The sequence below is a fragment of the Pleurodeles waltl genome, chromosome 6, assembly GCF_031143425.1.
Source record: "Pleurodeles waltl isolate 20211129_DDA chromosome 6, aPleWal1.hap1.20221129, whole genome shotgun sequence".
Classification (NCBI taxonomy): Eukaryota; Metazoa; Chordata; class Amphibia; order Caudata; family Salamandridae; genus Pleurodeles; species Pleurodeles waltl.
Window position 1 is genome coordinate 34173664 of NC_090445.1, and position 14288 is coordinate 34187951.

A 14288-nucleotide genomic window follows, 5' to 3' on the forward strand; every position below is an offset into this window, starting at 1 on the left:
TTGGGAGTGCTTTTTTCACTGATGGAGTTGTATGTTCTGAGTGAACCTTTTTCAAGGCCTTTGAGTTTCTGATGAGGCATAGCTTTCCTGACGTTTCTGATGTTCCAATGAAAGGTTTTTAGATTTTTTAAGTACTTTCTTAGGAGGTTCTGAAGAAAGTGTTTCTTTACTTTTAGGCCTTTTAAGAGATTGAGAAACCTCAGCAATGCATTCACCTCCACAATCGTTTTTTCAGTATTATGAGACTGCAGAGTAAACATATTAGAAGGGCCATGCGCCCTCCCTGGGCTGATTTCAGCCCCAGGGACCCCATCCCCCCTGATCCAGCCATGTGTCCCGGGGTGCCCTGATCCCAGTCAGGGTACTCAGTGTGCTATGAGGCCGTGGGGGGAGCCTCAAGGCCCTCACGGTCCCAGCCAGCTCCCCACCTCCTGCTGGAGCCGGCATTGCTTTCACACACAAGGAGCTGGTAAACATGCAGCTCCCTGTGTGCAAGAGCAATCTTTTCATCTCTTTCCCTGCCAGCATGTCTGGCAGAAAAATTTGGCAGCTCTCGCCCGCTGGAAGCTAAGTGTTTGCTTTTACTTGGCGGGAGCTGTTAAAGCTCCTGCCAAATAAGAGCCAACAGATATGGACCAGGTGTGGTAACCCCAGGACATAGTAGGGTAGGTGGTGGTGCCAGGGGTCTGTGACAGGCCACCTTCATTATTTTATTTTAGCCCCGGGAAGGTGGTGGTTCCTGGGGCTGTGAGGGGGCCCTCTGCCTCCCCCTTAATTTGAATGATTTGCTGCCGGGAGGTGGCGGTCCCTGGGGCTGCGGGGTGGCAACGCAGGCCCCACCTGCATTGATTTTACGTTTTGCCCCTGTGGTATATTTAAGTGCCCCGGGGAGGTGGATGTTTCTGGGGCTTTGAAATGACCTAGGAGGGGAAGCCCTGTGAGCCCCCTCCTTTTCTCACCTTCCCAATACCCTCAGGAACTGGACCACCCAGGGGCAAAGATAAGGAAAAGAGCGGGAGACAGCACCTAAAAAAAAAAAAATGAAATCACAGAAAAATATGCAGATCCAACCACTGATTTTTCTGAGATTGAAAAAAATGCTTTTTAGCCCTGGTGGGGTCCCTGGGGAACCCCTAGACCAAGGCCAAGGGCTCAGTGTGACCCTACCATGGTCCCTTTTTGTTTTTATCTTTTTTCAGGGACTAGAGTCCCAAGTTGGCTGCCAATACTTCCTGGTTGAAGTGTCAGCCAATCAGATCTCAGCACGCAATTGGGAGGGTTTGGGGAGCCTCCGCGTCCCTATATATACAAATGTGATTTTTCTTGAATATCTCAAAAACTAATGAACAGATTTACACCAAAAAGGGAGATTTCTGGGCTAACAGCCACCTTTCTGACAAATGTTTGAGTAATTCCGTCCAGCAGTTCGGGCTGTAGCCATGTTCAAAAACCCTATGGACTTAACTGTGTGCTATGGGTGTGCCAATTGTGGAAACAAAGGTACAGATGTTGGGAAAAAACACTGGTGTTGGGGCCTGGTTACACTTTCAAAGTTGGCATCAAAAGGCAAAAAGTGGGTGTGTGTGATTGAACCATGCCAACAGTGGAACTTTCCTACACCTTGTAACAAAGTTTTTGGTTTCAAAGTACATTTAAAAAGAATTGTTATTTTTCTAAATTGGTCTCAGATTTATTCTTTGAACGTGTGTCCCTTGTATTGCCGCTGTACAACAAATGCTTAGCACTGCCCCCGGATAAGCCTAACCGCTTGCCCACACTACCACATAACAAGAGTGTTAGTACTATCTAATTTTACCTTTGCAAACCAATTGGGGATCCACTGAACTCTCTGTACGGGATTCATCTTAGTGCACCATATAGAAAGCCAGCCTCCTACATCCTGCAACTGCAGCTAGAGGAGGATCTTAGTGCAGATTGCTCAATATCTCAAGAGGAAGTGTCAGGAGCTCTGAGGGAATGGGTACACCTCTTCTTATGGATGAAAAACATTGCTGTCTTGTTGTCCGTCTTTATGAGGATTTTCTTCCCCCCTGATGATCTCTAGAAAGCTTTGAGACTGTCGGGATTTCCAGGTAGCTGATTTAACAGCACTATTACTGAGGGGTCCAAGAGCCAAGGACAGTCATGTAATTCAGGTGCGCTCCATGCCCCATAAATGAGGTACCAGCAAAAACTGTCAACTGCGGAAAAACACTGGGGAAAGGCTTGCTCAGCAATAGGTTGTTGCTGTTCCATCATTGCAGAGGGTGAAGCAATCATTCCCAACATGCTAGGGTGATGGCTATGAAGGACTTTGATTTGCTGGGGTTGGAAGTGGCACTTTCTGAAACTGATGGTGAACCTTATGCTTTGCAGTAGGGACACCACTGAAGAGTGTTAGGAATTGTTGCTGTCTGCTGCTCTTGATTAATCAGGTACCTGAATGACGCTTCTGCACATATATGTGAACACCACAAATCGGGACTCTATAAATACCTGGAGGGCAGTAGTGACTCAGAAAGGTAGCACGCTAAACTGATAGTGCTATCAACTAACCATAAAACGGCAGTACTGGTGGCAGGCTGGGAGGATGGGGATACAAAAGTACGCGTCTTAAGTCTAGTACCCTGATATAGTTCCTTTGTTGGAGCAACAGGATGAGGTTCTACAGGGTGGCATGTGCATGTGCTCTGACTAGATATAATAGATCTACAGGTGGAGGAGGAGTCAGACACCAGGGTTCAACACTCTAGAGCAGAGAGGCTTACTGGGAATTGATAGCTACCCTCTGGGTTAACTGGAAACCAGTGGCGTTCAGCACTTAAAGGTAACATACTCTTGTGGCTTAGCTCAGAGTGCTATGGAATTCATCCATAGTGTACTGCCTCAAGAGCAGTGCTCAACCTCGGTGTGAACATATTTGTAGGATCAAGGCTTTAGTACTTGGGCTTTTGAGTGTGAATGATGGACCAGCAGCCCTAGACATGGTCCTTGTCTGTGGGCTGAAATGTTTGGGAGCCGAACTCTAAACGTCTTCATGCGCCTTGCCAGAGTGTGTAGAATCACTGGGGTTGTCCGGTTCCCTGTAATGCTGGAAAGTCCTACATGCTTGCTTCTTGCTCCTCAACACTGAAAGAGGGTCTTGAGGAAGGGTTGTCAGCTTAAGTGCCCAGCACCACTCCCTCCGATATCCCAATGTCATTTTAAACCGAATGGCAAGGCAGAAGGTGCACAAGATGTGGTAGGGGAAGAGATGATTCTAGTTTTACTACAGGCACTTGGTGCACCAAGGGCAGTAACGTAAGGGTGTATGCTTGATATTGTCCCCATCCCCCCCCCCCCCCAAACTCTCTTTAGTCATTCTCCTAAGATACAACCTGTCTTTTCCCTGAAGGCTGTTAAATGATGTTAGTGCACAAAAGGTCTCCAATAGCAGGGTGCCAAGGGATATCTGTATAAGCAGCCAATGAAACGGGTGGCTAGTAGAAAAAGATTCAATGGTAGACTTCTGAGGTGCTGGTCTCAGATTCTTGAAAATGTGGTACCAACAAATCAGCGAAGAATATGCCTGTCTCAGAGCTTGTACTTAGAAAGTCTGAACCTGAAGGCAGAAGAAATGTGAGGTGGAGCATCAGGGACTATGGGGAAAGCCTTCGGAGTCGAACTTCTTCAAACAGCCAGGCCCAACACTAAGTGGCAGTATAAGTAGAGCATGTGTATCTATAGCTACATATGTTATGAACAAAACAATTAAAAATGAGACTGGTAATGCATTGTGGTTTTTGACGAGGAGGCATCAAGAGTCACCTCAAAACAAAAACCTCTTTGGAGAAAAACAACTAGTAACATCCGTGATCACCACTTCATGCAAAGTAAGTCATCTATAGTAGCACATACTGCTGACTTGCATAAAAATGGATTTACTTAGAGAAACATATTTCAAACCAACACTCACCTTCGGTTCTTGGGAGATGGCCAGTTCCGCTTCTCATTCCTGCTCATTCCAGAGTTTCCTCGGCCAGACCTCCCACCAGGAGCAGGGTTTGAATGTCGGTTCTGCCTCTCCATAGTGGGGCGCTGGCTTGAGAAGCTACGTTTTGACATCTCTTTCCTCTGTGCCAAGCTGAGGTCATTTGGCACTCTGCCGCCACCCATGCCACCCTGTGTGGTCCCTTTGACAAAGCCTCCATCTTTGTCCCGTCTCTCTGTGAAGTCACTGCTTTCCGATGCAGTTTCCCACTCTTCATTGGCTTGGTCAGAGTTCTGATTAGAGAGATCTGGAGATTTTGTACCAGCTATTCTACGAGCTGAGAGCTCTTTCCTTTCATCCAGCTGGTGTGAAAGACTAGAAGCGGTTGGTGGGGGAGGGTTGCTTGGTGCAAGCTGAGGTGGGTAACCATTGCGCTCTCCATTCATTCGAGCTGCATTCTCACGCTCTTTGAGGCGGCGGAAGCGTGGAGGCTTGTCCTGCTGCTGAGAACGCCCATGACGCCTCCTTCGTGGAGGGCGGTCAAAGGGTCTCTCAGACTTCATTTGCCCATCCTGTTGCATATGCACCAACTCATTCTGAACAGGGGTTACTACTTGTGGGGCGGATATGGGTGGAGGTGGTGGCGGCTGCTGGAGTTGTTTCTCTGTTCTCTTCTCTCGCTCTTTTGCTACTGGAGGGGGTGTTTCAATTAGTTTCTCAGTCTTCACTGCTTCCTTGGGCATCTGCTTTTTATGTGGAGAAGGCCTTGATGGAGGGCTCCATCCCATTGGGGGACGCCCACCTGGCCCTCTAGAGATACCACCTCTTCCTCTTCTTGATGGAACCCCCCTAGGAGTAAATATCCTACCACGGGTAGATTCGGACAGCCGTGGCGGTGGTTTATCTGGGTATCTGAGTGGGTCAGAGATGCGTGTTTTTTCCCCTCGACTTGGCTCTGAGTGCCTAGTGTCCTTACGATAATCTTTGTGACCACCAGAAGCTTCTTTATCAGAGTGCGCCACATCACTGGCACTTTCATGTGTCTCACTCCCAGTTTCTGAGCCCCTCTGCCGACGCCGCTTTGGGATCTCCTCATACTCTGAGCCCTCACTGCGGGTCTCACTGGGGTTCCTTTGCCTGAAAGCTCCCTTAGGTGGCCCCTCTTCGGGCCTATAGAAGAGTTCTCTGTATCCACGAAACTCCCGGCTTCGTCCCCGGCCACCACGGCCCCTGCCACTGTATGCTCCACGGAAACCACGGCCTTTTGCAAAGTACTCCCCACGGCCCCTTCCTCTACTTCCGGCATCACGACCCAGGAAATTGCTGCTACGATCATAATGACACTCTCTTTGAGAACGAGGAGGAGAACACATATCCTGATCTTTCACTGGGACGAATGACAGTTTATTATGGTCCACTCTGGGCTCTTTAACATGCTTTCCCCTTTCCCGGTCTATGCCATGGCTAGCTGGCATCTCAGAAAGCTGCTTTGTGGAAGCAGGGAGAGGAGTTGTATTGTGTGGAGTTTGGGGAGACTTGGTCTCCTGTTTCACCAACTCTACTTCGGTTTTTGAGTCTGTCAACTTTTCCTTAACTTTAACACCAATCCGCTCGTCTGTGCATGATTTAGCCTTCTCCACTTCTTGCTCTCCATCCTCCTTCTTTACCTCCTTGAGAACTAGCTTTTTAATAGGTCCCGCTCGACGAAGTGGCTTCTCTGTAACCAATTCCTCTCTCTTATTGCTACTAGGCCTTGGTCCCCAACGAGTCTCTGTCTTTGATTCCCGACGCGGCTGCTTGTGGAATTCCTGGCGGGATGATTTCTCTGCTTTTCTAGGACCATCTTCCAAGCGGCTCTCTTTCAGATGGATATCTTCTTTGGGTGGAACACCATCAGACTGGTGGTTGGAAATACTTTTTTTAGTGCTCAAAACCTGGTTAGGAGGAGGGGTTGAAGGCTCCTTCACACTTATGTGGCGACTGCTTCCCACAGATTCAGCTTTGCAGTCTTCATTATGTGTGTGTAGTGGAACTTCACGACGTAGAATCACCGGCTCCTCTTCCACCTTGCGCTGCTGGATATGAATTGTGGCTGGTGGGGGTGAAGGCTGCTGCTGCTCCACTCTTCCATTCCTGTTCATCTCAGCCGTGTTAACAGACAGTGAGGAAGGCCATGGAGTCCCTCTCTGTTGCTCCTCCACAGTGTACCTGTGATTCTGCCCAGAGTGGTGAGGAGCTCCATTCTCAGTGTAAGCATGATAAGCTGCCATGTAGGACTGTTGGGCCATCGTGCGCACAGGCGGAGTATCACTTCTGTGAAAGAAAAATAAAATGCAAAACTGAGCACTTTATGTCAAATCAGAAAATACGTTTAAATTTAGTAAGAAATATCGATCAATATAAACAACTTAATGAACCACTCGGTCAATCTGCTATCTTCATACTGCATGTACCACTCAAAATGACTAAATAGGTCCTATAAATGATGCAGATCAAGAATGTTACTTACTTTTAACTACAGTCCTTTAGTGTTGATTTGTTCATAGATTTATATGCCTGAATAATTACCCTAACACTGGGAATTCTAAACAGAACCTTAATCATCAGTATTCACATAAAACAGTACTGTGCCCTGCTTTCAATACTGATTAGCCACAGAATCCAGTGGACAGCTATCAGATTCCATGCGCAAGAGCGGATCAAATGCTTCCCTAGTAAAAGGGTAGAAGCAGTGGCATTACCACCTTTTTGTAATTTTTATTACACTTAAATGTAGAGTCCCATGAGGAGCATTACTTGGCCCTATAATTTTGTAATGCAGATGCCACTTTACTGGTTGTCGTGATAGGATCTTTAGGCTACATTATCACCTACACAGATTACACGTAAATAAAAGTTACTCCTAATCCTAGTTGTTTATCATGGGTATTCTCTAAATTCATAAAACCGGGTATCTCATAGCAGTTTCAAGATCCAGAACACATTGTTTTCACACATATTACATATTTTAAAAATTAAGTAGAAAACATGCCTAATTATGCAATATTTACTTGTGCGTTTTTTTTTATTCAATCAGCCAAATGGAAACTCAGTGACGTTTGCTGAATCCATACTACAGATAATTTATGAAAAAGAAAGAGACATCATGTACCTCTTCACTATTGAAATATTGTACACCAGTGCTCATCTGAGTATGATTTTATTTTTTCAATTAAATTCCAAAAATAAGCCTGACCCACCAATGAATAGGTCTTGGAGTCTTGAGTACAAACAATAAGGTTTACCAAAGATAGGAACCGACCTCCAAGTTGCAGTTTTACAAATATCAGGAATGTGAACGTTTCTCATCAGAGCAGCAGCACATTCGTTCACCACTGTAAGGTCATTTTAACATGAAAGGTGTGCAAAGACACTCTGAAGACTTATGATTCAGGGAAAAGGTTAGCACAGAAATAGCCTTAACATGGAAACCAGAAATTACTTCTTTAAAGAAAGCCATGCAACCATCCGAAACGTTCAGGTGTCCACACTAAAAGAACTCAGGAGTCAGGCAGTCAGATTCAACAACCCAATGCTGGGATGGACTATTCTGCCTAGACATTCTGGAGAGGAGATATGCCTGCTCTTGAGTCTTAAAAAAAATAACATCTTAAGGGGTCCGGGTCACTGAGAATCCTTTGAGAGTTCAGTTTTTAACTTGATCACTTTAGGAAAAGAAACAATCTGAAGTAATGAGTAAAACAAATCCTCTAGAGAAGGTTCTGGAAACGAGGTGGCATTAACAGGGCATTTTCTGTTTTCATCTTACACAATCAAATGGACTTCTAGCTGAATTCAGCAAAAAAATTAAATGTATGCCAGCACTCCGACATTACTCTTTTTCTAATAAAGTAGTATTTAGTTGGGCTGCTTTTATATTCTGCAGACCAGGAAGAAAAATTGAGATCAACTGAATGACCCTTGCCATCATCCAATCCTATATAGAATGAGCTTCCTGGATTTTTTTTTGCTAGATTTTTTTTTTTAATTGAAAATAAGTTATCAAACAATTCATTGCATTACATATGATCATTCCAATCAATCATCTTACATGAACATTGTTGGAAAATGGTCCTTGTTGCGGTTACACCCCCCCCAGCACATTTTGCCTAATATTAATGCTGACTTGACTTGAGGTTGTGGGGTCCTGCTAACCAGGCCCCAGCACCAGTGTTCTTTCACTAAAAATGAACTATTGTTTCCACAATTGGCACACCTCTGGCATACAGATAAGTCCCTTGCAAAAGGTACTAGAGGTAACAAGGGCCCTGTGACCAGGGAAGGTCCCTAAGGGCAGCAGCATGTGTTGTGCCACTCTAAGGGACCCCTCATCTAACACATGCACACTGCCAGTGCAGATTATGTGTGTTGGTGGGGAGAAAAATGGAAAGTCAGCACGTCATCCTCCTCAGGGTGCCATGCCTACAAAACACTGCCTGTGGCATAGGTAAGTCACCCCTCTAGCAGGCCTTACAGCCCTAAGGCAAGGTGAGGGCATAACTGCATGAGTACTGTGCCCCTACAGTGTATAAGTCCATTCTTAGACATTGTAAGTGCAGTGAGGCCATATTAAGTATACGGTTTGGGAGTTTGTCAAAACAAACTCCACAGTTCCATAATGGCTACACTGAATACTGGGAAGTTTGGAATCAAACTTCTCAGCATAATAAACCCAGAGTGATGCCAGTGTTGGATTTATTAAACAATGCACACAGAAGGGCATCTTGGAGATGCCCCGTGTATTTTACCCAATCCTTCAGTGCAGGACTGAATGGTCTGTGCGAGCCTGCCACTGGGAGATGAGTTTCTGACCCCATGGGATGAGAACCTTTGTGCTCTCTGGGACCACAAACACAGGTTGCACTGGGTGGAGGTGCTTCACACCTCCCCCTGCAGGAACTGTAACACCTAGCGGTAAGCCTCAACAGCTCAGGCTTGGTGTTACAATGCGCCACGGAACTCCAGCTAGTGGAGATGCCCAGTCCCCGGACAAAGCCCATCTTTTGGCGGCAAGTCCAGAGGGATAACTAGGAAAAACAAGGAGGAGTCACCACCTCAGTCAGGACCACCCCTAAGATGTCCAGAGCTGAAGTGACCCCCTCCTTACACAGTCCTCTAGCTTGGTTTGGAGGTCAAGAACCAATAGGGATAGGAATATGCTCCTCTCCCCAAAGGGAGTGAGCACCAGAAGGGTGTATCCACCCTTAGGGACAGTAGCCATTGGCTACTGCCCTCTAACCCTAAAAATGCCCTAACTATTGTATTTTATGGCTCCCTGAACCAAGCTAGACAGATTCCCGACGACCTCACAAGAAGAAGGACTGCTTAGCGGAAACCCCAGAAGAGAAAGAAAGGAGACAACAATTGACTTAGCTCCAGCCCTACCAGCCTGTCTCCTGCTTCAAAGAACCTAGAGAAGAAAAGCGACACGTCCTGCAAGTCCAGCCACCTCTGAAGAACCTCCAGAGGACTGCCTGCATCACAGAGGATCAAGAACTCCTGTGGACAGCGGCCCTGTCCAAAGAATAACAGAAGAAACCTCTTCTGAAGGACTCCCACGTAACACCAGAAGCGTGAGCCCTAACCACTACGCACCTGATGCCCACAGCCTGAGTCCAGGTGGCCCAACCGACCAGAGAGGACCCCCAGGCTAACGGCAACCAAGGGCCCACCCTGGGTTGAACTCTCCACCCCTGCACAACAACGCCTGCAGAGGGAATCCAGAGGACCCCCCTGACTGCAACAGACCTGGACAAAGATAACCGACGCCAAAGGACCCACTGCACCCTGAGCCCCCAGGCCTTGAAGAAATCGCCACCCAGTGCAGCAACAATCAACAGGCGGCCCTCTTCCCTGTCCGACTGGTGGTGTGCTCGAGACACCCCCTTGACCTCATCTGCGTGACTACCGAGGTCCCATTATAGAGTTTCATTGGAAACCAGATGCCCTGTTTGCACCCGGCCAGCCCAGTGCCGCTGAGGGTGTGGGATTGAAGCCTACTGTAAGGAAATGCCTCCTTGGCATGGTTACCCCCTGACTTTTTGCCTTTGCTGATGCTAAGTTTTGATTTGAAAGTGTGCTGAGGCCTGCTAATCAGGCCCCAGCACCAGTGTTCTTTCCCTAACCTGTACTTTTGTTTCCACAATTGGCACACCCTGGCATCCAGGTAAGTCCCTTGTAAATGGTACCCCTGGTACCAAGGGCCCTGATGCCAGGGAAGGTCTCTAAGGGCTGCAGCATATCTTATGCCACCCTGGGGACCCCTCACTCAGCACAGACACACTGCTTGCCAGCTTGTGTGTGCTAGTGGGGATAAAACGACTAAGTCGACATGGCACTCCCCCTCAGGGTGCCATGCCAACCTTACACTGCCTACAGGTATAGATAAGTCACCCCTCTAGCAGGCCTTACAGCCCTAAGGCAGGGTGCACTATACCATAGTTGAGGGCATAGGTGCATGAGCACTATGCCCCTAAAGTGTTTAAGCAAAACCATAGACATTGTAAGTGCAGGGTAGCCATAAGAGTATATGGTCTGGGAGTCTGTCATGCACGAACTCAACAGCACCATAATGGCTACACTGAAAACTGTGAAGTTTGGTATCAAACTTCTCAGCACAATAAATGCACACTGATGCCAGAGTACATTTTATTGTAACATACACCCCAGAGGGCACCTTAGAGGTGCCCCCTGAAACCTTAACCGACTACCCGTGTAGGCTGACTGGTTTTAGCAGCCTGCCACACTCGAGACATGTTGCTGGCCACATGGGGAGAATGCCTTTGTCACTCTGTGGCTAGTAACAAAGCCTGTACTGGGTGGAGATGCTTCTCACCTCCCCCTGCAGGAACTGTAACACCTAGCTCACCCCCATTGTTACAGCACCCCAGGGCACGCCAGCTAGTGGAGTTGCTCGCCCCCCCCGGCCACGGCCCCACTTTTGGCAGCAAGGCCGGAGGAGATAATGAGAAAAACAAGGAGGAGTCACTGGCCAGTCAGGACAGCCCCTAAGGCATCCTGAGCTGAGGTGACTCTGACTTTTAGAAATCCTCCATCTTGCAGATGGAGGATTCCCCCAATAGTGATAGGAATGTGCCCCCCTCCCCTCAGGGAGGAGGCACAAAGACGGTGTAGCCACCCTCAGGGCTAGTCGCCATTGGCTACTAACCCCCCAGACCTAAACACACCCCTAAATTCTGTATTTAGGGGCTCCCCAGAACCTAGGAACTCAGATTCCTGCAACCTAAGACGAAGAAGGACTGCTGAGCTGAAAAACCCTGCAGAGAAGACGGACACACCAACTGCTTTGGCCCCAGCTCTACCGGCCTGTCTCCCCACTTCTAAAGACACTGCACCAGCGACGAGTTCCACAGGTACCAGCGACCTCTGAAGCCTCAGAGGACTGCCCTGCATCTAGAAGGACCAAGAACTCTAGAGGACAGCAGCTCTGTTCACCAGACTGCAACTTTGCAACAAAGAAGCAACTTTGAAACAACACACGTTTCCCGCCGGAAGCGTGAGACTTTGCACTCTGCACCCGACGCCCCCGGCTCGACTTGTGGAGAACAATCACTTCAAGGAGGACTCCCCGGCGACTGCGAGACCATGAGTAGCCAGAGTTGAGCCCCCTGAGCCCCCACAGCGACGCCTGCAGAGGGAATCCCGAGGCTCCCCCTGACCGCGAATGCCTGTTTCAAAGACCCGACGACTGGTAAAGGCACTGCATCCGCAGCCCCCAGGACCTGAAGGATCCGACCTCCAGTGCAGGAGCGACCCCCAGGTGGCCCTCTCCCTTGCCCAGGTGGTGGCTACCCCGAGGAGCCCCCCCCTTGTCTGCCTGCATCGCTGAAGAGAGCCCTTGGTCTCCCATTGATTTCTATTGAAAACCCGACACTTGTTTGCACACTGCACCCGGCCGCCCCCGTGCCGCTGAGGGTGTACTTTCTGTGTGGACTTGTGTCCCCCCCGGTGCCCTACAAAACCCCCCTGGTCTGCCCTCCGAAGACGCGGGTACTTACCTGCTGGCAGACTGGAACCGGGGCACCCCCTTCTCCATTGAAGCCCATGCGTTTTGGGCACCACTTTGACCTCTGCACCTGACCGGCCCTGAGCTGCTGGTGTGGTAACTTTGGGGTTGCCCTGAACCCCCAACGGTGGGCTACCTTGGACCCAAACTTGAACCCCGTAGGTGGTTTACTTACCTGCAAAAGCTACAACACTTACCTCCTCCAGGAACTGTTAAAAATTGCAGTGTCTAGTTTTAAAATAGCTATATGTCATTTGTGTGAAAACTGTATAGGCTATTTTGCTAATTCAAAGTTCCTAAAGTACCTACCTGAAATACCTTTCATTTGAAGTATTACTTGTAAATCTTGAACCTGTGGTTCTTAAAATAAACTAAGAAAATATATTTTTCTATACAAAAACCTATTGGCCTGGAATTGTCTCGGAGTGTGTGTTCCTCATTTTTTGCCTGTGTGTGTACAACAAATGCTTAACACTACTCCTTTGATAAGCCTACTGCTCGACCACACTACCACAAAATAGAGCATAAGAATTTTCTCTTTTTGCCAATATCTTATCTCTAAGGAGAACCCTTGGACTCTGTGCATACTATTCCTTACTTTGAAATAGTGCATACAGAGCCAACTTCCTACACCTACTCAGGCCCTTCCAGGGCTCCTCTAATGCCCCCTGGTCTGCCCTCCGAGCCACGGGTACTTACCTGCTTGTTTACCGAATTCAGAGTACCTCCCGTCTTCATAGAAGCCCACATTAAAATTGCTCAACTTTGACCTCTGCACTCGGCTGGCCCCGTGCTGCTGGTAGTGGGAATTTGGGGTTGACTTGAACCCCCAACGGTGGACTACCTATAACCCAGAGACTGAAACTAACTCGTCTACTTATCTCAAAACTGTACTTTATTTTTTCCCCCCAGAAGCTGTTCTGAAAATGCAGTATCCCCATTTAAAATGGATACTCTCTGTTTTCTTAAAAACTGTTTACATGACTAAAGTGAAACAAAATTACATTGAGGTCTGTGCTAAGTACTTACCTGCAACAGTATCTATTTTTGAACTGAGGCTTGTAGTTTTAGTAATAAAGTAACAAAAAGATATATTTCATTATAAAATCCTATTGGTCTGGAGTTAAGTCATTGAGTGTGTGTTTCTTTTATTGCATGTGTGTGTACAAATGCTAAACACTACCCTCTGACAAGCCTAACTGCTCGACCACACTATCTCAAAGAGAGCATTAGTATGATCTATTATTGTCTCTGTCAAGCCCTTGGGGAACCCCTGGACTCTGTGCACACTATATCATTTTGATATAGCACATACAGAGCGAGCTTCCTACAGTAGCCTTTTCTGATTGGACCAGCAGCTTACAGCTGCCAGGCCTGCCCTGCAATTATGTGTAAAGTGTTCTTAGGAAATGAGAACAAAGGAGCCAGCTCATGGAAGAAATTCTCCTCTTCTGTAGCAGGATGGCTGGGGAGCGGGCTGGTGGGCTAATTATAAATCACAGGCAAGTTGCCATCCCGGTTTCCTTTGTTGGATAGCCAGCCTAGAGGCACTTTAATTAGATTAGGTGATATCCTGAAGAGTGTGTTGTCCCAAGGTAGCCACACCACTGGGGTGGGCTAGGGAACTCCACACTTCGAAAGAATGATCTGGCCATGTTGGTAGTGTGCAGAATAGTGTACTCTAGGAAGTTGGCTCTGTATATACTATCTCTAAGTGAGAGAGAGTGTGCACAGAGTCCAAGGGTTCCCCTTAGAGGTTGATAGTGGCAAAATTCGATAATACCAATGCTCTATTTTGTGGTAGTGTGGTCGAGCAGAAGGCGTTTCAGAGGGTAGTGTTAAGCATTTGTTGTACACACAGGCAATAAATGGGAACACACTGAAAGACTTAACTCCAGGCCAATAGTTTTTATATAGAAACATTATTTTCTTAATTTCTTTTTAGAACCACAAGATTCAGAATTCAAGTAAGTACATAAACTGTAAGGTACTTGGCATAGGTAAGTATGGAACTTTGAATTAAAACAGTTATGTACACAACACTGGCAAAAATGGCAAATAGCTATTTTAAAAGTGGACACTGCAAAATCAACAGTTCTTGGGGGAGGTAAGTATTGGTTAGTTACTCAGGTAAGTAAAGCACTTACAAGCTCAGTCTCCTGGGCATAGACAGCCCACCGTTGGCAACCCCAAACATCCAGCACCTGCAACACAGGGCCGGTCAGGTGCAGAGGTCAAAGTAGGACCTAAATA

The 14288-nt window shown here is 47.4% G+C and overlaps 1 protein-coding gene across 6 annotated transcripts in view; it reads right to left on the bottom strand.

Annotated features, from left to right (window-relative positions):
- The window catches only part of PRRC2A (proline rich coiled-coil 2A), a 1008219-nt gene that overhangs the window by 461195 nt on the left and 532736 nt on the right, over window positions 1-14288 (bottom strand). For all 6 annotated transcript variants that reach the window (XM_069237153.1, XM_069237152.1, XM_069237151.1 and 3 more), the window contains exon 16: window positions 3956-6283. In XM_069237153.1, coding sequence (XP_069093254.1) covers window positions 3956-6283 — 2328 coding nt within the window. The remainder of the gene's footprint in view (window positions 1-3955; window positions 6284-14288) is intronic.